Below are 27,983 nucleotides of genomic sequence, written 5' to 3'. Positions count from 1 at the left end.
ATGTCGGCAACGTGAGTGCGGCACACGTTTCTACAGTGTATATATTGTGCGCGTGTGTATGTGTGTGTGTAGGTACTGCTATAATTCACTCCTCTGCTCTCGCGAAAAAACTTAATCAAAACAAATCGATGAGCGGTATTGATCCTTGGCTAGCATCTAGACTGAGCCCGGACGCCGAATGTGAAAGGTATGACGACGACACCTAATAATACATAATAAACTACGAGAAAAAGTTGAAAATCAGGCTTTGAACATAATGGTCAATGGCCAAGATATAACAGGCACTGTAAGTCTGTAACATATAGGTATGGAGTCATATTTTGAGTTTTAAACATAAATATAGATGATTTTAATTAGTACCTACCTATAATATGCAATTAAATATTTAAAAAAAAAAATTTAATGCTAGGTATATTTTATTATAATTTATCGTAACTGGGATTACTTCCATATCATTTTGACGTAAAACGTTATACAATTCTTCATAATGTACATAATATCTAATTTTGTAGTAGGTAAATTCAGTCGAGGAAGTAAACGTGCACACTTGAAAGTTAGAGCAGGCTGTTGAACATCCTACTCTGTGAACTTTTTTATTGGTTGTATACGATTATAGATATTCCTAAGTATACAGTTTACTTAACCAGAACGAAAGTAATGGACTAACAATTTATTTAATGGAAATTTGAAAATATTTTGATTAATTAATTACCGAGTGCGTTCACCATCTTTCTTGCATTGATAGTTGACAGTAGATCAAAAATAGGCGACCACTGCTATTACCTATCACTACCAATTTCCTAAAATAAGTAATTTACTAAAATAGGAAATTAAACACAAACATATTGTAGTTTCGAGATTTTTAAGTTGTTACAGTAACAATTAGCACAAATACCTAAGATATAATTTACTAATAATTTTCCAAAATTTCACATTTCCCTTGATACATCTGTCGTTTTATAAGTACCCCAGCATTATATTACAACGCCCGGGCAATATAGATGTACAAATGTTTAAATAATTATTCATATTGTTTAAAAATGGTGGGCATTTTACAAAATTCACTTACAATATATAGAATAATGATATATAATGATAATAATGATGTAATGGTTTTCCACATTGCCCTTAACATAAGTATAATAAATACTATAATATATACTATATATTACTAGTAGTAATTTACTACATATCTACATACTGAAATGTATATATTTTGAAAAACGTTGTATTGCATAAAACTTTCTCCATGTCTAAAGAAAAATATATCCTGTTCCAGCCTATCCTGATGAGGACTGTGTCGGCCAAGCGCTACAGTCGTTAGTCGGTTACATCCATACGTGTATATACCAGGGAATAACTAAACAAATCCTAGATTTTTCATAATCTGTGTTATATATATTATGATATTATATATACATGATACCATATGTGGTATTAACCTGCAAGTTTATAGGTGCCATAACATATTACAGGCTATAGCGATACGCCGATACATATATAAGCTAGCATACCTACACACCGACTATAGACGACCCAGATGCCGATCGGTCCCCGTTCGGTTTTCCAAAAAAAATTATTTTCAATAGTAAACAATAATTTCAAATAGTAAAATATCTTACCAATTTATCAATATTAAAATGTATCTATAAAGGTAACACAATGGTCAACGTTTATAATTATCGGTCGAATCACTTATGTGGGCCCACGTACAAATGGTATACAGTGCCATCGGGATTATCGATCTTTTCTCTACTGCACCGAAAGTCTATAAGAAGGGGGGTACTGGGTAAGCCAGAAATATATACATTATACAAGTAAGTCTGTAACTATTTCGTATTATTTTTGCCCGTTAAGACCAACGTCAATTATCATTGTTAAATTTCCACTGTATTCTATGTATCAAATATTAGTGAAAAATAAAAATAAATGTTAATCTCTTGAAAATAATATGCATTTGACATCAAGACATTTGATAATTTTTTTTTAGTCGATTTATTCGGACAGTGTGTGGATAAATTGAATCGTTCAAAATGTCTATACTTTTCAAGAAACGAATAAAATGTTTCATTTCTGCAGTAGATATTGACTGTACACTAAACAGACTAATTAATAAGTTTTAAAATTAAAAAAAAATTTTAAATTACACTTTTTTAATATGTATTTTAAATAAGTCTACAATCTATACAGTTTTGCATAATAAGTAGGTAAAATACAGAAAATTATACTCAACAATGAGTCTTAAAATCAGGAAGTCACACCCTACCAAATTACTTAGAGAAAACTACAAAAAAATTGAGAAATTGACTTATATATACTATTTTTCCCGAGCACCGTCTATTTAATTTATACTACGAAGGACGAAGATATTTAACTATTTAAACTTTTTTTGGTTATCTAACCACATTAAAACTAACCGTAAACTATGCAGTATCCCTATCATCATCTTTATATTAATTGATTCACGGAATCCAAGTGGTAGGCAGGATACGGGGAACGTTAAAAAAAAATAATAATATGCAATTCGGGACGCAAATGAGCTGTGATAATACCAGCAGGCAGCAGCAATGATAAAGACATATATGAAGACACGTTCTCGCTTTATTAAACGTCTGCTCACGTGGAAAACTGAGATACGATATGACTTACGGATACGATTATTTATTTTCATTTCTCTTATGACGCGTGAGTGTTTGTATGTGATGTCCGTCACGTTGTACAGAGCGTGATTATATCATATAATAAAACATTTACGTCGATTCGCGTCAGTGTGAGATAAAAGTACATTCTAGTTATTTTTTTGCCCACCCACCCCCACACGAACTCCGGCGATATAGACGCTCGTTTCATCCCGTACCCGCGGCATTTGTACGTGCAGACGTTAGGTAGCAATAATAATAATAATAATAATAATTGTTATATCATATTACCTAATTATTGTGTCAAGGCCCCGTGGAAGAAAATGGTTGTATAAATGTGCTCTGTCATAATTTGAACTCTTTCAGTCAGAAGAAATTGAAATTCCCGGAACAAAAATAAACATAGATATAATAAAGGTACTCCACATAATAAGTATTTAATAACGCATCCCGCCTGCAGTACCGAAGAATTTTTTTCTCGTCTCACCTATTTTACAGTTTATAGTGACTTGTCAAAGTTGCCACGAAACAGCAGTAATTTATCAAAATAAAAATGTTAACATTTTATAAGTTGGGTTTAAAGTTCTATGTAATAATTGAGTAGTGTCATCATTCGTAGTTTAAAACTGTTGTTATGTTAAGTGTGAAAGTAAAACTGTCGATTTTAATGTAAACACGGCTCATGGCAGATTATTATAAAACAATATACAAATTAATGACCCGATGACCCCGGTGTGTATCTATGGCGCACGTAACGTTTATGATGGACAATTCCAAACTATGTGTACACAAACGAATAATAATATACGCAACAAAAAGTATCAGATTTAGAATATGCTCCCCGATAATTATAATTTATGATAAATGTTATTATAGTTACCGAACTAATATTTTGTTTACTCTAATGTACGGTTATAAATTAAAATTAACTGCTCCAAAATACCAACAATTGAAATACTGTTTTGACACCCCAGTCCTAGGTTCATACTTATGATAATTACATAATATAAAATGTACATCCAAATGTGGTTCTTAAAATCCGTAAAAACGAAATAACGATAAACAATCTACATTATAGTTTTTAATTTTTAATCAACTTCAGTTGTCAAGTGCATAAGTTTAAACCGTATTTTTTTTGTAATTGATCTTTTGAGGTACTTATAGTAATAAGTATCCTAAAACTCAATTGATAATTAAAAAATGTATTAATTAATAAATTGATATTAGTAAAGTTTTATTGATCTAAAAACCCCATATTAAGATAGAAATAGGTATCATTATAACGAAACAGCTTCATAAAAACATTGCTTAGGTGTTCATAATGCGTATTAGTATAGACCTATTCACTATGGTTACAATATCCCCTTAAAGCTTGTGTAATATATAACAACAACAAATTCATTCAACCACTGTTGATTAAAAAAGATTCAACCATTTTAAAAGCTTTAACACATGGTGTATAATTTTATTTCCTAGTATTGCATAAATGGCACGTTTTTACAAAATAAATCGAAAAACGTGCGTTCAGACTCGGGAGGAGGTTCAATTTGTACGACGGGAACACAACGGGAGCGATATTGTTGTATAACTATATTATTATTGTAGGGTATTATTCTAAACAATAAAACGTCGTTATTCGTGAAATTCGAGCTTTTGAGAACGATCAATTTCCCGACAACTCGACTGCAGACAGCGCACGTTGAGGTACTCGGCGATTACAGCACAGCGATTACAGCATGGAATTTTTTTTATAATAAAAAAAATAATATTTGGCATTTGCCACAATACAATATTATTATATGGATTTGCACGAAATTTAATTTATTACAAAACTAAAAATGCCAGCTCGTCCTCAAAAATAATTTTCGATATTTTTTAAATTTTTAAATTTTTATCCTACTATTAATTAATATTACAAAAATGTACTTTGATCAGTTCGAATCCGATACATTCATCATTGTTCAGCTACCGAGCAAAGGTCGTGGTTCTATTACATAGATAAACCTATAACTGTCTATTACACACGTATGTATTATAGTTTAATATAATATGTATATTTAAAAATCCCACTTGTTGCGTGATACAATATTAACACTTTCTATATATATAATAATATTATACATGGTTTTACTTTTCATGATACATAATATGGGTACACAAGATTACCGACGAGGAGCCAAACATTAATATTATGTATAATAATACACACATTTCCCAAATAGTTGTTTGCCCATCAACTATAACTAATAATAAATCCAAAAAAAATTAATCAATAAAACCGACCAATTATTAGCTGTACTTAGTACTTACTGAATGTATAGATTACAGAAAATAAATATGTAACTAATCTTCTTTCATTATTTATTTTTCTAAATATAAGTGAACTTTTTATTAGTATAATTTGTTGTTTCACCGCATTATTCTCACCAGATTTGAAGATGTCTTAGCGATTACAAATCTCACAAATTTTCAGTTTTATTTGTTTTTTAAATTCGTATCAGTTATTGCGCTTACGTAATCATGTTTACGTGTCTTAATAGTAATAATAAATAGAATTGATGGAAACATAATTTATAATAATACTAATAATATAAAGTATAGACTTAATTGGTTGAAACAAATTATTACTATAAACATGAACTTATAGTATTATTTTAACATACCTAATAATTATCTTTTTTTTCTTGCTTTTATTTAAAAATCTAGCTCAACAATTATAATACATTCAGAATAATTATGTTACACTGTAGTTTCATGTTGTGTATTTTTCGATAATATTGGATTTTGGGATTAATCGCTACTCGGAAACTATGCCTTAATTAATCTTGTATTGAGAGGAGTAAAACACTACCTTACACCCGTTAGCCGTAATCTATCTTACGCAATACAATAAATTTACATTCAGCTCAAACAAAACCACATTGTTTTTTTTTTAATTTTTTTTAAATTAATTGACCTATTAACGAACTAATGATTAAAGTTATTTATGACCTGTCGTAATTTTTACTCTTATGTATATAGTTGAATCGTTATAAGCGTTTAAATCAAATATTTTATAAGAAAATTTAATTGAAAATTTTAGTTTCATTTGTGGCAGAATCATAGTATAATATAATATAACATAACACTTTAGAGCTTAAACAATGAATAATAATAGTAATAATTAGGTACTTGAAACAGTTCCTAGAAAACAATTAATTTGAAATTATCTAGGTACAACGATGTACGCACGATGCACCTCAACCAAATTGGATACACTAACACTATAGGTATTCTAATATTGTACCAACTTCCATTGCCAATAAGTATTTAATAATAAATAATTATACGTTTTACATGAAATATTTTAAGTCTTGAATCTTGGATATAGAACATTTTTTATGTCTTTAGTTTTAGTTCTCTACTATAGAAACAGATAACTGTCAGTAACAGTTACCGAAAATAATTCTGAAACAACGACGTAATTAAACTCATATTTTAATAGTGAGATATAACAATTAAGTTAGACAATACTTGTATACAAATTAATTATTAACCGTACAATAAACAATTGAGTCATTTTTAGATGATAAAATTATCATTTTAGATTCTGAGCTGGACGATGAATGTATTGATTTTACAAAGAGGTATTTTTCTTTTTCTTTGTGTCGGTTATTACTTTCAGGGGGCTGTAGAAATACTTTGATTTTGTTCTTCGGCATATTTTTGATAAAAAGTTTTTTACTGGGTCAAAAAGCTTGAAAATTTAATACATAGTTCTTTTTAAGCTGTTATAATAAAAAAAATTTTAAAAAATTAAACATACCTACATTTGCACTATATTTTTATAAGTGTTTGAAATTCAATTTCCAATTATCAAGTCGTTTAAAATTCATAGAATTGTGACTCACTCATTGACAAAGTTTTTTTTTTGTTTTTACTGGTTAATCGAGTGAGCAAAAATACGATTTTACTACGCAGCAGCTTGGTTGTTAACAGATCTTCCAGTCACACCTGTAATTGATAATTTTTTTTTCTTATATTTTACGTGTCTTGATAATATTTGTAGAGGTATATATTCGTAATATACCATATACCCATGTTATATTTTTGTATGTATATTGTATTTAATATCATATGACTCATATATATATATATATTTATACGAAAGCTATACATCACGTCGTCGTCGCGACTGCTTTACTATGATATATCTCGTACATGTGCATAATGTATTGTTTATTAAAATTTAAAACAGTCTGTTGTTTTCCGCATAAGACGACATATCGCACGAGAATTATAAATTATAATAATTATAGTGGGGCGTATACAGAGCGATACACTAAGCTTGTCTGGCCAATTTTTTTTCTTTAATAATGAATTTATTCAAGTTATTATTTTTGAAATATTTAAGGACATTATTTTTTTTTTGCAAAATAAGAGAGCTAACTTATTCTGTTAAATAGATTATTTTTTCAAAAATATTGGGGTGAACATGCTTAGTGGATCACCCTGTATACTATACAGTTTAAATTTAGAGTTATATGTATATAGCCCATATAGGTATATATATGTTTATTTTTTGTTATTCCTCCTCGCCGAATACGAAATGAGACTCTCGTTTATACTTTTAAATACCTACTGAAAAAAAGCATCAAGAGAACAACGATCGTGTTAGGATACTCAGACAATGGTGTTGAGTGTAAATGTATCAAACTTAAATTAATAACAAAAATTATTTTACAAAGCTTTGCCCAATTATAACCTATCGAGTGGCAGTGTGGCACTGTTAGCTTGATCAGTGCTCATCCATCTTTCATTCTGCTAATGTCAATTCTTTGTCACCAAAATTTTGTATCTTAAAGTTTTTTATAAACTTGTAAGAATAAGAATTATTTTTTAGATAAAAAAATAACTATAAGTATGTTTATGTTAGTAACTTATAAGTCAATATCACATACAGTAAAACTATGATGTGAATAAGTTCGTGTTATGAAAATCATAAAATTAATCTAAACATTTTTTTTAATTGCATTGTTTATAGAAAATAATTATGTAAGTCTTGGAAAAAATGTTCGAATCCCTACTGTCTGAATTACAACCTATTAATTAAAATACAACTTAATAATTAAAATATAGACCAGAGTTTTACTGCGAAAGCGTGTGTGTGTGTGTGTGTAGCTTTATGGATTAGGACTGATGATTACTGTGCAAACTGATAAACATATAAATATAGATACAATACAAATTAAAACGAACACAACTAAAAAATTCCTAAAACATGATAACACCTCGTATCTTTTGGAAGATAAACTATAACCGTCGTCAGAGGCACGTGATTTCAGCAAAAACTACGATGGACAAAGAAACGATGACATTATTTTCTTTGCGGCAGTGCCTTAAATCATTGCATCGTACTTTTACATAATTCAGTGGAAAATCGGATGTAGAACCAGAATGTATGTTTATTGTACCTAAAACTTCAGTTTTCCACCTATTTGCATTCACAAAAAACTCTCAAGTGCCAAAGTCGTGTATATGAAAAAGTATGTAGGTTCGGAACTCGTATATTCACTCACAGAAATCAATGCAAAACAATTTCGGGTTTATTTAATTATCGATTCCATAATCCATATAACAGGTATAGAATAGTCGATCATCAGTTGTACGACACGCGAGCATGTAAAGGGTCAAATACGATACACTAATCACAATTATGACGCATGCATTTATAATATATATACTATTAAAAATGCACTTTAGTGAATACTGCTTCGGTCACACATCGTTATCAAAGAATAATATTATAATATAAAGTAGGAACACAGCTAACACAGCCTGTAGCTCACAACAAAAATTGCTCAATTATTAACCGCTATCAATTTTTACTGAAATTAACAACTATTATAAATTATAACAGAAAACTATGCATATGTTTTTATTCAAGCTATAAGAAGTATTATACTGTTAAAGTCATAAATATATATTATAATTTTATAATAATACGAAAAAAAACATATTTAAATATAATGCGTATTGTTCAATGAATTACCTACAATATAGGTTATACCTTCATTTGCTTACATTAACTATAGGTAGGTACCAAACTGTATAATACAATCTAAATAAAACCTTTTGAATTTGTATATCAGTGTTAGTTTTAGACCCATTATTTTATAGCTAAATGTGTTAAATCAAGTATAAATTGTAATGCATTTAAAACTTTAAACTTTAAACTTCTCTAACTTTACTACTCGTGCAGTAGTGACACAATAGCATAACTATATATCTATTATGACAAAGTAATACACAAAGTAGATACAGTAACAGGTACCAATATGGCAATATGTCATAAGCATATACCGGTTCAAATAATAGTTATATTTTACTTGGACACTAGAGCCTCAATTCCGTGACAATGTATACGTTATTAACCCCAGTTAAAATCAACATGCTTTAAACATACAATTCTTGTGAAATATATTATTTATTACCTATCATTTTTTATTCGGTTTTTATAATTTTATACGATTTAAATATAATTTGTCTGTGATAAAGAAACGTAAACATTAAGGAATTCGTGTACTTGCACGTATATTGGTAACGTGTCTTTAAAAACGTGTCTACGCATAGTTGCATGCAGTATGCGTTTAAAGGTGTTAGTTCAATTTTTTTCGACATTATATAGATACACTACAAACATTACAATGTTTGATATTTATAGATATCCTGCACTACTTAATTAATCGTTTTAACTTTTAATATTATGTATTATTATTTACTATGCATTTTTATATATATTGCTATACTTTCAAATATTAATTATGTTAATTGTTTAGTTTAAGTAATTTCCGAGGCTATTAGTTTTGACCAAACCTACTAAAATAAAAATATATTTTATACCTACCTACTTACCTATTTCATTTTTTTTTTTTTTTTATTTCTTTTTAAAGATTTTTTTAGTGTATATACAATAATAAAATATGTGGTGAATAAAATAGGTAAGTATATATACGTATTAACTAAGCAAAGCAAACATTGTCCAACAATGATACTTAAATTGACAAATAATCTTACTCAAGATTAACACAAGTACAAAAATAAACGATAAAGTATAAAAATATTGTAAGATTAACAAATTTGAATGCTTATTATAATTGAATTCACGCCTCAGTAGTCAGTCCATGTGATAATAATATGAAAAAATTTAATTTAAATTTATATTATCTAACTATCAAAATAGTTATTCATATCTTTAGAATAAAATCATGAAAGTATAAAAATAATTTATTCAGAAATGGTATTGAGTACTGATTAGTTGCTGTTGCGAGTGTATGAAATATTCAATACGACTTTTAACACGACGGTCAACAAACAACAGATTTATGTTTTTATTATTGTCCAACCGAAAATTATTGTTGAGTTGGTCTTAGTGTAGTTGCTGTCATTATTTTGTATATACATTTCTAAAAAATCCCAGACATACATGCAAATTGAACTGCAATTTTTGTATTTATTATTGTTTACAATATACATTTACAATTACGGCGCGAAATGTGAATTATTTACACATATACTTATGTATATGAATTGTGTTAGTTGCCGCAATACTAAAACATAACATTATTTTTGCTATTATTGTAGAAAAATGAACCTCAACTCAAGTGAAATGAGCCAAAGCGAAGAGTGGACATGCAATCCGTTTAATAAGAAAAAACCATTTCACGTTCGTACAAGCTAATATTATTACTTATTATAGTTATTATAATAATGTGTCGAGTAGATGATAGTGACTACTGTGACGACTATAGAGAAGTCAATAAAAGTATTTTGTTTAGGTACCTACTATAATGTATCTGTAATCTCTATTTAATATGATAATTAAAAATAAAAAAATAAAAAAAATGTATAAAAAATCAGAAAACGACAGTATATAATATTATATAGTAGGGGTCTCCAAACTACAGCCTACAATCAAGTTTTATCCGGATATCCGAAAGACGATTAATAATCTAAAACATGTATAATATCCCAAATCCTCATTATGATGTGCCACGTGTTGCATACCTATATCGTAATATAATTTAATTTAAATTGTACGATTGAAAATTATGTGGGTTTATATAACTTTTACCCACTAAGAGCTTTTAATTTTTTATACCGCTCTCAAATAAAAGAAGTTTGGAAACCCCACTATAGGTATATATATATATATATCGGTACACTGAAGTCTATGTAAGATAATCATGTGACCTATAGGTACGTAACTATATAGTCATGTGACTATTTGGTATGATTATGATCACGCAGCAGAGTGCAGCACGCAATATATTTTGAAACGACTAATGACGGAAATATGCGTTGCAAGTATAAAAACGGCGAGGACAATAATCCATCGGAATGCGGTTAAATCCAAACGTATCGTTTTATCTCCGTGGATTAAAAAAAATTCTGTATTGTGTCCAATACTGGTGCGATAGTTTCATGAATTGCAAAAAAAAAAAACGTAAAAAATCTACTTTAACTTAACTTTTTCAGCGATTTTCTGCAGCACATTGGGCCACGGGCTGGGGGGGGGGGGTGCTGGCCATTTAACGATAACACAATACCAAACACGCATCGCGGCAACATAATATTCAAAATGGTACTACCAAACACATAAAGCTATTTTAAAATCACATAATATTCAGTCGGACGCATTATGCTAAATTTCCCAAACGCACCGCAATTTATTCAAACTCGCCCGGACGCAAACATCTCTGGGTCTTATATACCATAAAATGATTACATTATTACCTGCGAGAACCGACATGTTTATGTGCTTAACTACACGTTTATAATATGCACGTGATTACCGAGATATAATAAACTAATTGCTTATTATAATACAGACCGAACTACTGCAGTTGTGTAGTGGGTGTTATTACCACCGTATTACACTTTGTTATATCCACTCCATTGGTATATGGGTAGTATATAAAACAAAACAAAAAAAAAACATTACAGTCGGACTCATCACACAAACACTGCCGAACACGACCTTTACACGAGTGCTGTTGTGTTCACCGCACACCTGAATCACACGGGTTTCGAATAATCCGACTACGGGTTTTAAAAATATAAACTGTTCATAAAATATGTATAGGTTTCGATATCGAATATTGATTGTGATAAATGATAGTACTAGATTGTACAACATTATCCGAGTTCTGTGACCACGTTTCCATCAAAACATATACACTATAGAGTATAGACGCATATAATTTTGTTATTGACCGAGGCGGTGAGATTACAATGTATTATTATTATTATTATTATTATTATTGCTGCAGAGGATAGAAGTCGTCGTTATTCTTTTTATCACGAAACTTCCAGGCTAAGCACATTATACTCGTACTCATATGTGTTCAGTACATAATAATATAATGTATAATATAAATAGGCGCACACCAAACGGCCGCCGCGAGTGACAATTTAATAATTATAATGAAATACTGTGTCAATCAAAAATCATTTTTCGAAAATAAAAAAAAGAGTCATTCGCCTCTGCACATGCAGACCAGACACGACTGCAATCTCGTGATCGCGTATAAATTATGTATTATTATAATATTATTATTGTGTATAATATATACCGACGGGCATTATGAATTTTTAAGCGTACATTATTATAATATCATGCGCGTAACGTAATACTATTGTGTCATATATATATATATAATAATATACTTATATACTTGTACGGTATAATATTGTGTTATTTACACACGTGACTGCGTGGGCATTAGCAAAACCGCGAGGCGTTATTGTTTTACCCATTATCATTATTATTATTATATCACCGCGTTATTTAGTACAGTATGATATTATTATGTTATTATTATTATACAGAGTGTATTGTGAAGATTTGACACTATTACATTCGATACGTATTGCATGTCGATTCTCCGTGATGCACACTGTATACAAATTTAAATCATGTTTATTCATTTCCTTCTATACACCATGTTTATTAATATGAATTATCATTGAATGCAGTATCATAATATTTTATTTTCTAACGCCGGTGGAATTCGTACGCTAACTCATCACGTGAACGTGGCACATGCAATGCGTGAACAGGGGCAACAAAATAATGGATACCTATATGTGAGTAAAAAGGATATTGCAATAATTTACATTAACATGGCCGGTTAGGTACACATTGAAATTCGCAGAACAAAGGGCTTACAAAACAAAAAATTTGAATTTCTATTTTGATTTTTTAAAGTTTAAACTGCACTTACATAATATTTAGGCCGTACATAATTTAAAACTGCTACTACGCAGTGGACAGATATCGCGATGCGTCATGCGTGATTGTATGATATCACATTATCAAACATTCATTGAAAAAAATATTTTGTTATTTCTTTAATAATACATAGTTACAATTTGTATGAATAGATACAATAAGATAATAATAATATGTTAAAAGAAAATACATACTTATGAATGTTTTTTTGGAAGGAGCCATCTATGTTTATGACACTATCCATAGTAAAAATAGTACAATACATACCGGATGTAAAATATTAAAACCTAAAATTCCCATAACTTGTTTAAAAAATAAAATATTGTAAAATATTAATAATGCACAGATTATCGGTCTTACTTTTGATTATCGGTCAATTCACTCTAAAATTGTAACAACATAATTTGTATTGTTATTAACTTTAATTGATTCTGCTGAACACAAATAGTGTATATTGCACGGCGATAACACAATAACTCGTGAGGGGTGAAGTCCTCTCTAATTAATATAACCATCATTAATGTTGTTTTTGTTTTTTTTTGTTATTGTTATTAATTTAAATGATGGTGACACCATTTGTACCCTAACCGGAGAATTAACTAAAATGGATAAGGATGATCAATCAATATTGGCTACAACTCATTTGCACACATTTACCTATTTTCAACCCCGTTTTTACACAATTTACGAACAATAGAAACCTTTTTTTCACTCAAATTTGGTGCAGCTACCCACCCTGCTCGTACGCTAGAACCACCACTGCTTTTTTCAAAGGTGTTTGATCACTTATAGGGTACATAACTTAATTTTTTGAATACAATCATTTTTGTTTTTTTGCTGATCAGTTGAAAAAGTGCTGAGAATTTGCAATTTTGAGTATCAACTGCTTCCAAAATTACTAGACTGGAAAAAATAAAAATAAAATTGGAAATAATTGTAAGCCCCCTCCCCCCACAATTAAACAACCCACTAATCACTATACCGTACACACATGTAATTTAAAGTGCATACATATATACAAACAAACATCATTAGGTAGTTTATTTTAAAATATTGTTAAAAATTGATTCAATGAGTTATTTACCGCAATATTTAATACTGGGATTTAATTTTTACAACAAAACTATAAACATCGTTAGATATAACAAATAAAATGTGTAACATTAATGAGTCTTTTGAAAACTGTCTTATTTTTGTACGTGTACCTAATAGTAATAATAATAAAGCAATTAATAATTATTACACAATTAATTTTTTTAATTAAACATCATTTTGTAAACAATTTATTTTCATTATTATTTACTTTTATTTAAACATTTTGTAACAGTATACTTATATAAAAATATCATAATACAACAAACGAACAATCGGTACTGGGTTGATTAATTTTATGCCACGTGGTGGTGGGCGATAACAAACAAGTACCTATCGTTTTTAATATAATTGCCTACTTATTACACCTACGTGTATCGTAAAATCTAGGTGCTGACTGTGGGCAGTAGGGTTGCAATGTTGCATAATACATGTTTTTATTTCATCCGAATTGTTAATGAATGAAACTTGTAAAATTATTAAATGTATTAATTATTAGACAGTAACATAATTTCCATAGGTAGTAATACAATCAAATTTATATAGTTATAATTATAACCTAATACCTTTAACCTACAAGGATCATACTTCTTGTACATTTATTATGTAATTACCAATTAGTATTTTCTACTTATTTCAGTATTTCACCCTAATTGTAAATTATTGATTTAAACTTGTAAAATAATAAGACTCCCTCACCACATTACAAGCATTACTTAAAGGGAGTAGGTATCAACATACTGTACTGATTTGTTGTATTAAATGTTTTATTGTTTTTTTATAATAAATTAATAAATGTGTACAGTTCAACAGTTATGAGTTTAACTTCAGAGTAGGTACAAATGCGCAAGCAAAGTACAATTTTCATGTATTATTTCATACTTTAACTAACATTCGTAGGTAATTCATGAACTACCTAGTTATTTCATAAAATATTGGAATTCAACACTTTAGCTGTAACATATACATGGGTACAAATTCTAACCATTTATATACTTTACTTTTCCATGAATGATTTTTACATTTTATAATTTATATACAATAGGTGCATTATAAATGCTCACTTACTAAATTGTATAATATCGAAATAAAATTTCAAGAAAATAAATGTTGATTAATACGCATAACGATTTGGTGTAATTTTAATACTGATACCTGCATAATATAAGTAATACCTACCTATAATGTAATACATATTTAGGTAGTACAAGACGATCTTCAAACAAATTTCGAAAAAAAATAGTTATTAAAGGTACTACTCACTACAATATAAATCATATTATTACACAAGTAGTGTAATATTTTTAAATTAAAATGTCTTAACAGTTAAATTTCAATAAACGGAATAATTGATGATGAATGTTAATTGTTGGCATCATTATAGTCACGTTTTATTAAGCTAGCACTCAGCATAATAATGTACACACGCATGTCGAATAGGTACAATCAAAGTATAACGAGAGAACAGTACAACGACCTATTTACTATAATATTTATGGCTTTTGTTTGTTTAGTGAGTCCTTCGGTATACAAGTGAACCTAGCCTAACATAGTAATTACGACATAATATTATTTGTGACGTACCAATACACAATAATCGAGCGTGTATAATTATTAGCAAATTAATTGATTTTCTCGCACAATACAAATATTTATAAACTAATAACTAAATATCCTAAAATAACATAAATAAAAACTTTTAGGCTATAGTTGAATATAACATATTATTTTTTCATAGTTGTATTTGTATTCTTAAATTCGTTTACAATCTAATAGTCGATCACCGCCCAACACCCAATACACATAATAATACCAGATCTATTTCGTTCATATTCATTATTGAATTCCTATTATTGACAAACTTTGTGCATGAGTGCAATAAAAATAACGTACACCATTTTGTGTTTACACCTCAAAGAAGAGTACCTAGTAAATATTATCAAACAAAAATATCGTCTGAACGTTCAAAATACGATTTTTTTTAAGACATATACAACCATGCACAAACGTCTGCTAATATAAACACGAATAGGTATTTGTATACTGCTGTGCTCTACACTCACGAGAGAATTTGTAAATAATGGTAACTGTTTATGATTATGAAAAAACAATTGTTACACAAATAATCAAATCTATAATCTAGATGTGTTAATGAGCAAACGTGTGTAAAATACTTTAAAAGTGTTTCATATAATTTTAAAATAGTTTTTAGTTTTTGTTCTAAATATTAAACCAATGACACTATTCCACAAGAACATTTAAAATTAGCATCAACATATTATATTATAATTTAACAATTCTAAATATGATATAATTTAAGTTTTTGATACTTGATTTAAAGTGTATAAATTATTATAAACATTTTCAGAAAAACAAGAAAAACAATTATGATTGTAAATTAAAATTACTTCTTATAGGAATAAAATACTTTGAAAAATATTCTAAAAAGTTATTCGACATAAATGGCGATCTAAGTAGGTATGGAAAAAAAATTACGAAAATGTCAATTTTTTTCTTACTTTTGTTGAGCAGATGACCTGTTGATGGCCGCATTTAATAATTATTTTACTTGTTTTTGAATTGTGAGGTAAAAAGATTTCCTAGGGAATTTCAAAACTAGCCTAGAAATTTAAGGGGACTTGTAATCTACATTTTTAAAAAATAAAAATTTCACAAATGTTAGTTTTAAGTAGAAATAAAGTGTGGAAAATCGTTTTTCAAACACCAATTGTTTGACCTGGTTTATAAACAAGGAGTAGTGCCTTGCAAACTGGGCTTGACTATTCATATAAATGACGATGTAGCCCAAATTACGAAAATTTTAATTTTTTCCTTGCTTATAGTCTAAATAATAGTCCTAAAGGTACCTTGGAGGGCCTTGCTAGCCATTTCCATAATTATTTTTCTTATTTTTAAATTTTGAATTGAAAATCGTTGTTAAAGTGTAAATTATGTAAGCAGTTTTTCTCATTAAATGCTTTTTTTACAAATTTCAAACAGACGAAGATGACGTAATATTATTAAATATTATGAAACAAATAAATCAGTTCATATATGCAAATTAAATTGAAACTGAAAATTTGAAAATTATTACTTTAGTTAATATGATGAGGGTAACAATGATAACATGTTGGCTGGTTATACAATATAATTATTGTATTGTATATCGCATATTATTATAAAATATATGATATACAAATCTTTTGAAGCTTCTAGCTAAATACATGGCTGAAATGAACTATTGAACTAGACGTTTACCTTTTAAGTTCACCTGAAACATAGTTTTTGGTTTAACTTAAGGCTAAAATAAACCACCATTGAAATGCTGATCGTTAGGTATAGAGATAATTAATTTAACTAGGCATTTTCAATTGTGTATGTATATATTACCATTGAGTACCTATACATTGTATTTGTATACAATATATACTCAATGGATAATGATATTACTTATATGTTACTATATAATAACAGTATCTATATACCTAGATAATATTTTTTGCGTTCTTTGTTAAAATCTCCTCTATTAAATTTATCAGTTCTTACTTCTAACTATAGGTATACGAATATTAGTTTTACCAGGCCACTAGAAAATGTTTTTTTAAGACGCGTGTATAGTTTAAGATTACTTCTTATTTTATTAATAATTTTAGTGAGCTCAATTAGCGATGACGTGTCATATTATTATTGTAATAAATTATTATTTTTGTAAATTGTAAATAATTGTTGTTTCGAACATTAAAATAATATTCCACCATAATATAGCATAAAAATGTATATAATAACGATTCGATTCGAGGTATAACGTTAATATCAGACTTCCTTATCTTACTTGAAATTTTAGTTATTGTTTGCTAGAGTGGCATAGGTACTCAATTTAACCGGGTGCGGGCCAGTTTTGCCCAAAATTAACCTTTCTCGTTTCGTCCAACGCCATTTTAATTTCAAATTAAGTTGGCAATGATTTTCAAATAATACAATATATATGTATTATTATAAACTATTTTTAAAAAAGCATTACACAATTTACACTATTTATACATACTTATTTTTTACTAAAATGTTCGTAAAAAGTCATAGCAAAAGCTTTAGAAAAATGCATATTCAAGTATACATTATTACAGTTATATAGTACAAATGACAAATTAATATAGTCTACTCAAAACTATTTTAAAATTATAGGTTTAAAAATATGGTTTAGCAACTGAATACAAAAAATACGAGTATTGGTAATTGGATTCAACATACTTATGGCTTAATATTTTTAGAACCCACTGTGAAGTATCCGATTGTTTTACTCAAGATTTTATGACTCAATGTCCAACTAAACTAGTTAAGTATTGCAATTTTTTAGTGGACAACCATATTTCCGGGGACAGTGTATTTAGTCCAACATTATGGGCTTGCATTCGGCGAGCATACAGGCGATACAGCTCACAACAAATGCGTGTGAATTATTCACTCTTATTTCAATTAAAATAACTTTTATTCTAACTCTCCATTAATCACAAGCTGGTTAAATATAATACTCCTGGTATCTGGGCGAAACGGGTGCTGCCCGTTCAGGGGAGACTTGTTATAAGAATACTAAGAATGACTTGCTCCTGCCCCAAAAATCGGGAAACAAAATGTTCTAAGTTTAACAGGCTTATTTATAATTCATAACAGAAAATTGATCATTCACGTAAAATATAAGTGTATCGATATCATAAATTGTAAAAGTTAATGAAAAATTTAACTGAAGAAGAACCCGAAAATATTACATTGGTCCTAGTAAATGTAGTTGGTGGGTGGGTTGTTTATAAACTTGCTCCTTGAGTTATGAAGACTATAAAATCGCCACTGCGCCCGTTTAACCACCAGCCGTTGGGCACCAGATGACACGTTTGTAATTTGCCAATGTATACCTTGCTTCCCCATGGTCGATTCTTTCATTGATAAACAGTCAACAGGTAGTAATAATATACAGTAGATGGGTAGAAACAAACATTTTAAGAATGCACTCTATATCTGTAGCTCGATTTACGTCTAATAGCCACTAACTAGGTATTTTTTACATCGATTTTGTACTCCGATATTATAATACATATAAGGTGTTCATTACTAAGGTAATAAACTATAAATGTAAAAATGAAAATGCATTTAATAATTAATATATTACGCGGCGTATGTTAAAACACAATATATTTCGATGATTACCTGATAAATAAATATTATGTCTGTTTTTGTACTTAACGATGAATGGCTCTACCGTTGATTGAGTAAACTTAACCAATGGCTTCACTACCACCTACCTATATTTCAAGTACACGCGGTAAGACAATTGTAGCCCTTTTAATCATTGCCACCACGCCGTTCGCCCACAAAAAAAACCGCTTGAAGCAACCCTCAGCCCGCACAGCCCTGCAGGCTACGAGTAGGCCGCTGGTAGTACCTCGCGTTTACCATTATAATACTAATTATTACTAATAACAATAATAAAGGGAGAAAAATCCGTTGATTTGAAGTGTCTACCTTATTTGAAATCGCGAAGGGAACCTGTCTCGAAATCCGTCACGTGCGTTTTACAAAATTTACTATCGCGCCTTAGCGGCAGCCCGGCGCCGGCGGCGGCTTTGTAAGCGTATACAATAAAATAATAATCGTAAAAATAATAATAATATAATAAATACACGTAGTTACAAATACATGATATTATAATAATAATAATAATAATAATAATACCGCACGTTGCCGCAGCATAACGTAACACGATCACGCGACACGCGTTAGCCGCGCACACGGCGGCGCTGTCACGTTCGGCGCAATGTGCTGGCCGGCGGCGCGATCCGACCGACGGCGCCCGGTGCTCATATCGTGGGTGCCTACCCACCACCGCGGCATAATTGGTGCGCGCGGTGTTGCATACGATTTTAATAATAATAATAATAATAATAATAATTTATTGGTTGTAGCTTTTCAATAATGCCTATTATAATAATATGCATTATAACAATATGTTTGATATTGTTGTAGTGCCGTGTCGGCGGTGCGCGTGAGTGAGTGAGCGTTTACGCCGAACGACGACGTACCGTGAGATAAATTAATAATTACTAATTTTTTTTTTATTTATAGAAGACGATAAACGCGGCGGCGGCGGGACAGCACGTGTGCGCCCTTCGCGGGCGGGCGACCGAGGCACGCGTCAGCTCGGTGGCAACACTGGGCCCGCCACCGCCGGTCCCGGAGCAGCTTTGAGCGCGCGACTGACGCGGCACGCACGGCGGCGCGCTACCGTACCGGTCCCGACGCCGCCGCCGCCACCGCCGCCCGACGAACGACGACCGTTAATCTGTGCTATAGTTTCGTATTGTACTATTGTGCCGCGTCCAGTGCAGTCGTTCAGTTCGCGAACCGTTCTGCCGCTGTAATAGTATTATTAATATTATTGTTTTTGTTGTTTTTCGGCAGCGTACCGAAAGAAAATTACGACACTGTACCGTTTCGCCTAGTGTCTACGACGGCAAACAACAACAATATTTACCATTGTACGGCAGTCATAACACGAAGTGATTGTATCGTTATTGTTATTTCGCACAGTGGCAATACGTGTATATTTTTTTCCCCTGCCGCCACTGCACCGTCCGCGATACCGGAAATTTGGCTCGGTCGTCTTCGATCTGCCCGCCAACCATAATAAATAATTATAGTTTTCGGTGAATTTTCGTGTCGTTTCTCTCGACAAACATACTGTTTTTGTAACAATTATTTTACCTACCGATCGTCGCAGTGCCGCAAGATAATTAAATATAATTCATTATTAATTATATTATAATATTATCATCTCTACCGAGTACGGCTGGCCATTGGCGAACGGGGTTCACACCACGCGTATTGGATTGCACGAAACTGAAACCGTCATTTGGTGAGTGCCGCGGACGCGTTTTTGAATTGTTTGTATTTTATTTCCGTGTCGGCTGATGGGATATTTTCCGTCTTCGAAACGTTTTAAAACATTTGATTTGGACACTTATACCTAAGTACTGGTTTTTAGAATCCACCGAACCTCTTGTATGTTAAGCCTCGGTCAGGACATAAAAAACAACCGGTTTCGAAAAAAAATAGTCCCCTGTAAGTGTTATTGTGTACAGTCATTGCTGTGCATAGCTAAAATCATACATTTTTTTAAAGCAAAAATATTATTTGTACCAAAGTTACAAATACTTACAAATTACAAGTTTAAAATTGTACCTATATACGTCAAAGAGACGCGGCTTGATGGGACTGTTGGGTAGGTACTACGGTGATCACTTAAAAAGTTATTACTTCTATATTGTGACTAGCCATATGAATTTTTGTCCGGCGGGAGTCTTTGGAGTCACAGTAGCAGTTTTGAAAAAATATAACTGTCTTAATAAAATTAGACAGCTGGGTATATAACGGAAATCGCTGAGAATACCTTGAACGACGAGCGATATTTGAAAAATGTCTTCATCATACATTATATTTTAGGACACTATGGGTTTATTTTCATAGTGTTACATAGGGTACTTAACCGTCCGTGTTTCCACAGGTGTCCATGGTGTCAGACATGATAATAACGCACCACGATAGTGCCATGAAGGACAGACTGTCCGGAAAATCTCATGCTGTTTCGGTACAGTTGCCGCAGCAAAGGAATGAGGAGCAATGTGAAAACCTCGATGGGGAAACGCAGCAACATGCCGAAAGAACTGGTCCGCACCGAAATCAGTTAAAGAACGTCAGCAAAGAGGTATGTGCGTGTGTCGATGGTGTTAGGATTATTAGGAGATAGGTGATTCACGTATTCTGGTGATTCACCAACCACGCTCTACCCATTTTTTCCTTTAATATAATAAATTCATTCAAATTCTAATTTGTTTAATGTTTAAGTGTGTAGGTACTTGAAATACCATAGTTTCAATCATTTAGAATAAAGTCTCAGATTATTACTCCATTTGAAGGGTATCCTGTGGTGATACAAATTTCAATTTTTTCCAAACGATAAGATAAAACCTTTTTACTGCTGATTGTTAAGCAGATTAATTTTTTTTCGAATTTATTGTATTGTATCTAAACAAAATTTAAACGAGTAATTATTCTATATAAATCGTCCTGGAAGAGAAGAATATAGAAAATAAAATCTATTTAGTCGGCGAGAGTGACGCTTTGGAAAAGTCCTCAGATAGTCTGCGACGACGCCTTTCATGGGAGGAAAGGTTCGAAATTGACCAACAGTCTTGTAGAGTACTTGAGAAAAAGTAATTGAGTAAATACTTTTAAATACTTTTAAAGCACTCAAATACGTATTTTAAATACTTTTGAAAAAAGTACTTGGGCAAAGTATTTTGATTACTTTCTTACAGTATCTGTATCTAAAATCAAATACTTTTTATTTTTAGTTAATATATTTTTAGTTTAATAGCGTAAAATACTGAAAACATAGTAATATAATATTGGTACCTATGTAATAATATTTTATTTTTATGTGACCCGTATATTTATCTATGCCCGTAACCAAAAACCTTGAAAAAAAGCAGGTGCGCCATTTATAGTTACACCAAATGAAATGATGTAAAATTCTCCATTAAATGTATATAAAACTAAAAAATGCTAAGAAAAATATTTTAGTTTAAAAAATATCATCCATGGATACGTCATTTTAAAGTATCTCTTTTTGTACCTACTCAAATACTGTTTTTACTGAGATTTTAAATACTTTTTAAAATAAGTATCTGCATGTGTACCTAGAAATTTAAAAGCATCTTTTACACATTACAAGACTGGCGGCTCAATTGATGCGTCTAACCGTACACTAATATGTAAATATAATAATAATATGATGTATGAAAAAACTGGTGCACCCTATGACAATTGTAATGATATAATAAATAAGAATTAAGATTTTTTTTCTTTTCTTTTTTTTATCATTTTGGTGCAATATAATATTATGATTAATGGGATAGGTATAATATTTGTTTTATAACACACACGTGATGACATTAAATAGTTTGAGACATATATTTATTAGACGTATATTTATTAGCTGTTTATCTATTGGTATTATGTTCTTTACACCTGTAAAATCATGATTTTTCCCTATATGTAAATTGTTTTTAAGTCAAAATGTAAAAACAAAATAAATATATTTACATTTATAGACTACAACTTTTATGTAAATATTATAATAATTATCCTATTAAAAGTATTAGGGGATTTTGTAAAAAATCAAAGGTATGAATACGCAATTTAACGGCATAATAATGGTGATGGTCGGTCGATCATTCACCAACTCCAAATATAAATTGATGACATCAATGGTTTTCTGTAGGTATTAGATACAAAATATTATAATCGGCTTCAAAGTAACATACAATAGCCTGAATATACCAGATACCTGAGCAGATACAGTCGTTTACCATCGTATTCCTACGACAACACTCGAATATGGTTATCAGTCGTAAACGTTATTCGTATTATATAGGTAGTTATTAGTGTTATAACTATTATGCATATGACATGTCTATATAAAATAGGTATTTAATACGATATAATTATATGTATAATTATTATATATTAGCTGAAATGTAAACACGACGAAAACAGCTCGACTGCAAGTGCTAACAAACATTTATTTATTTACATTTTCAAGACTTTGCATACTTTAAAGTTGTCTGCGTGATAATCATATTGCAATATATGATTATAAGAGTGTTCAGAATTTATACAATAAATTTAGTGTCAGTAGTATAAAATAATACATGAAGATACAGCTTGGATATTGTATTATTATGATTACAAATAACCTATAAGTGGGTTATAATATTCACATGTGAAATTGATATATAAAAAATCAAATTTAGGCACAGGTAACAGTTAATCCTATAAAGTGAACTGCTCTATTTATAAACTTAAAATATAAAGCTTTAACAATGGAAATAACTTAATGAGAACTTAATAAACTCATTGCATACGTGTATACTCAACATTAAACTCACGGATTATTTTCTTCGATACCTACTTAAGTAAACTGCGGTAAAATCAAACATACAAATTCAAAAAAAATAGTTGTTTTGGTAGTAGGAGAAACTATAAACAAGTTGTCACGGCCCATAGGTATAATTAATAATTATCGTTTCAGTGAGCTTAATTTAATCGGCCAGTATTAATGTTGGTATATTATGTATAAAATTATATTTCTTTCAATCCAAGTATCACTTATCGACAAGTGTTTTTCGTAACGTTATTATACTTCATCGATTGCTACTCTATCACCAATACTACAGAATAACTTTATTTTAACTGAATGCTATTATTTTCCTTAGGTTCCGCATAAATATTTATTTATGTTAAGCTCGTAATCAAATACTTGTAAGTAAGAATTTATTGAAAAACAAAAATTTAAAAGTAAAATAATAAATACATAAACAATTATTTCTGAATAAATGTAGCATATTACTGTGTTTGTTTGTAATCTTACCTAATGCATAAAGATTATGTAAAAAAAAGTTTGTCTGGTAACTGTATTCGACTTATGTATATTAATTGAGGTTTGATAAATCACTATTATTAATCATCTTAATTAATTCATACAATCAATGTGTTAAAAAGCTGTTTACTGAATTATTGAAATCTATAGATACTCATAAATGATAATAATTATTACTTAATGAAAATATTTCTTAAAACAAATTTTGATTTTCGATAGACATGCCTTGATAAAGATCTTAATGTAATTAAATAGGCACTAAAATGTATTAAACCAGGTGTAAATTACTACATTTTAGCTAAACATAGTTCAGAGTAGGTATTCGGACGTAGATAATATTAATAGAATTTCGACTGCCAATGACTGAACATTCTGTTTAATGCAACATATATTTGTAGGTACATACAGTAAAATAACATTATATGTGATCTATCGACATAATGATAATTAGTTGTGGTTTAATGTCACATAATAAAAACAACGAATAATTCATCGAGAATAATAGATAGAATAGCTTAGCACATACAATAAGCAATATATTACGAATTACATTGTCTTATTATAAAATGAAGGTCGATTTTAAAATTAGTTTATAAATTATTGCATCTATTCTGTTGCATTTTCAATTGTAAGTAAAATAAGTTAATTTAAAAACTGTTTAGTAGATAAAAGGTATAACATTTGTAATAGGAAGATTCGAATTTTGTTTATATAATATCATAAGGTATTTTATGAGACAATTTTATAAAGATGTATAATAATAATTAAGATTAGGTATCTACCTGAGCATTCTAAATACTTCTAGTATTTCTAGTAGAAACCTTACAACCCTTTAAACATGAAACTATCTTATAAAAATTGCAGAATAAAATATATATACATATATTTGTCTATCCATATACATTTACTGTTCCTATACAATAATAAAAATATATCCAAATTTTTAATTGACGTTTACCGTCAACTCGTTTACCATAAACCACAGGTATTGAACGTTTATCATATTAAATATTGATCCAACCTCCATGACCCGTCTGTTGTTTTTTTTAAGAACCTGTCCCGATCACGTTGTACCGAAAAACCCGATTGTCGGCATATAATACGAGCCCATTCTACTTACAAATGAACAGCAGCGTGACAACGTGATCGCCCCCGATCAAGACGTTTGCTCATCACGTGGTGTTCTTATACACGATGACGTTATTAATACGTTTCTTGTAATGTCGAAAACGTGATCATAATCGATTCAAATTGCCGTCATATTTAAATCGCTTAGGACAATAATTTTCGTATGAAAAAATTCCGATTTCTCCGTACACGAAGCGTTTCGTAATATTATACATTAACGAAAAATATAAACAAACAATGCATTGATAATGTTTCTTATTATGCTGTAGGACCCGATGTCACATCGTATAATAGAAAAACGACGACGCGATAGAATGAATAATTGCTTGGCCGATCTGTCACGACTCATACCAGCCGAATATATGAAAAAAGGTCGAGGTCGAGTTGAAAAAACCGAAATAATCGAAATGGCCATCAAACACATGAAGTACCTACAATCTAACGTTTCCTCGTCGGGTAAGGATTTTTATTTTTTGGATCACTCGACTTATAGGTTATCTATACTCGTTGAATACAAATCACACACATTTACGTTACTTACTCAAGAGGGTCATAATAATATATTTTAATAATGTAGCGGTGAATCAGCCATCACCACGTGAACCCGCAGAACCACTGGAAGCCGAAAAATCCGAAAATTCTACCCCCGAACAACCCGAAAACTCCATTTTGATGGCAGAACAGTACAAGATGGGGTTTTTGGAATGTCTGACAGAGACCATGCAGTATCTCGTCGAGGGGCACGGATATCCGCCCAACCACGGATTGTGCTTGTCTCTCATAAACCACTTGCAGCAACATTGTGCTCAGATAATCAAAGGTATGTGTCACCGATGTACCCCGTGTACCTATATAATATATTAAGTATAATATATTAATTATTAATTAAATAATCGATATTCGTGGCGCAGGGAAACAAGTGATCCATGATGTGATGAAACAAGAGATCATGCTGGAAGTAAACAAGTTCAACGCGAACATGCTATCATACCTTGACGTTGAGGGGACTTACGACGAGACCGGTCAACAAAAACCTTCTTTGAAAAACTTGAAATCTCATACGTCGGCAAACGCGTCATATGACCAGGTGTGTAACGCGTTACATGTGACAATAATAATAATAATCAACCTACTCAATGCATAATATTATAATATACTTCTACAACATAATATTGTTCCATGTCCGTCCAGACCATAGCGGACAGGTGCAACATGTCGTTCACGACGGACTCGTATTCGTCCAACGGGTCCATGTACAAGTTCAAGACGGACATCAAACAGCGGTTCAGCGCCGAGAACAGCGGCGAGGACCTGGCCGATTACTACGCGCCGGGCAAGAAACGGCGCCGGAAAGAATCGTCCGACTGCACCGAAGACTGCAGACAGGAGGTGCCGATATTCGCGCTGCACGCCAATGGGTCGTACTACATACCGCTGACCGTCAACAGGGACATCATACCGCCCGTCCTGGACCACGCGCTAACCGAAAACCGTTCGTCGGTCATCGTGCACCCGATATCGATTTCGGTCAACTTCCAAGCGACCAATCAGTTCTGAAGAACGGCGACGTAATCCCGACGGCGCTTGGCGGACGGATCACGGCATGTCACTGCAGAGACGCAGCGCGGGGCCGGGGCTGCTGACAAATCGACACAAGAAACGACGAATTGGAACAAAATACGCGCCCTTGGGCATAATAATATATTATGATGTTTCCCGATTTTTGGTTCTCCGCGGTTGAGCTTATTATTATACACGTGCAACTGTGCGTTTGGTTTTGTTTTATTCAGAAAAAACTTTTTGGGCTTCAAAACTCGTCCAAATATTTCAAAAACCTGCACTTAATGGATATAGGAAATCGAACACAAAAATTAAAATGTTCTATTATGGGTGTTATTGGCTCCCATATAAGCAATTCTCAAAAGCTTAAGGTTTGAAATCGAAAAACGATCAAAAACAACCGCGAATAAATGAGTAATAAATATTGTAATTTTAATTCAGTTAAGGTGTCATAATTATATTTACTAATTTCAATGCTCAGCGAGTAATAAAGTTTCAGTAAGTTGACAATTGTCAGGAACCCCTATATCCCTGTTCCCTCCTGCACCGGCAATACATATCCAGACGAACCATCACCTGTGTTGGGAATATGACTCTGGACTGAGGTCTTGTAAGCTTAAAAATTTATCAATATATTGTCGGCGATATGGTGCAATTTTAAATGTGTATGTAACTTAGAGTATATAAATAAAATCATTACATTATTGTCGTTAATGATTTAAGCATATTTTCCTATTTTCCTATACAGTTATTGTAAATTTTCTATGTATCAAAACCAATAAATTTACTATAGATTGTTTAA

The 27,983-nt window shown here is 30.8% G+C and overlaps 1 protein-coding gene across 4 annotated transcripts; it reads left to right on the top strand.

Moving 5' to 3' along the window:
- Positions 1–27,983, top strand: LOC111027270 (class E basic helix-loop-helix protein 40-like). Of its 4 annotated transcripts, none has more exons than XM_022305569.1 (7): positions 1–187; positions 10,263–10,344; positions 21,557–21,757; positions 25,891–26,077; positions 26,199–26,441; positions 26,533–26,708; positions 26,813–27,983. In XM_022305569.1, the coding sequence occupies exons 1-7, from the start codon at positions 129–131 to the stop codon at positions 27,176–27,178; spliced, it is 1,314 nt and encodes a 437-aa protein (XP_022161261.1). In that variant the 5' UTR covers positions 1–128; the 3' UTR covers positions 27,179–27,983. The 4 variants fall into 4 exon arrangements, with proteins under 4 accessions (XP_022161261.1, XP_022161265.1, XP_022161263.1 ...); XM_022305571.1 differs by lacking the exon at positions 1–187 and adding an exon at positions 221–305 and having other exon boundaries at positions 26,813–27,178; XM_022305573.1 differs by lacking the exon at positions 10,263–10,344 and having other exon boundaries at positions 26,813–27,178.

This window comes from Myzus persicae, unplaced genomic scaffold (assembly GCF_001856785.1).
Source record: "Myzus persicae strain clone G006 unplaced genomic scaffold, MPER_G0061.0, whole genome shotgun sequence".
NCBI lineage: Eukaryota > Metazoa > Arthropoda > Insecta > Hemiptera > Aphididae > Myzus > Myzus persicae.
This window is presented reverse-complemented; position numbering and strand designations above follow the sequence as displayed.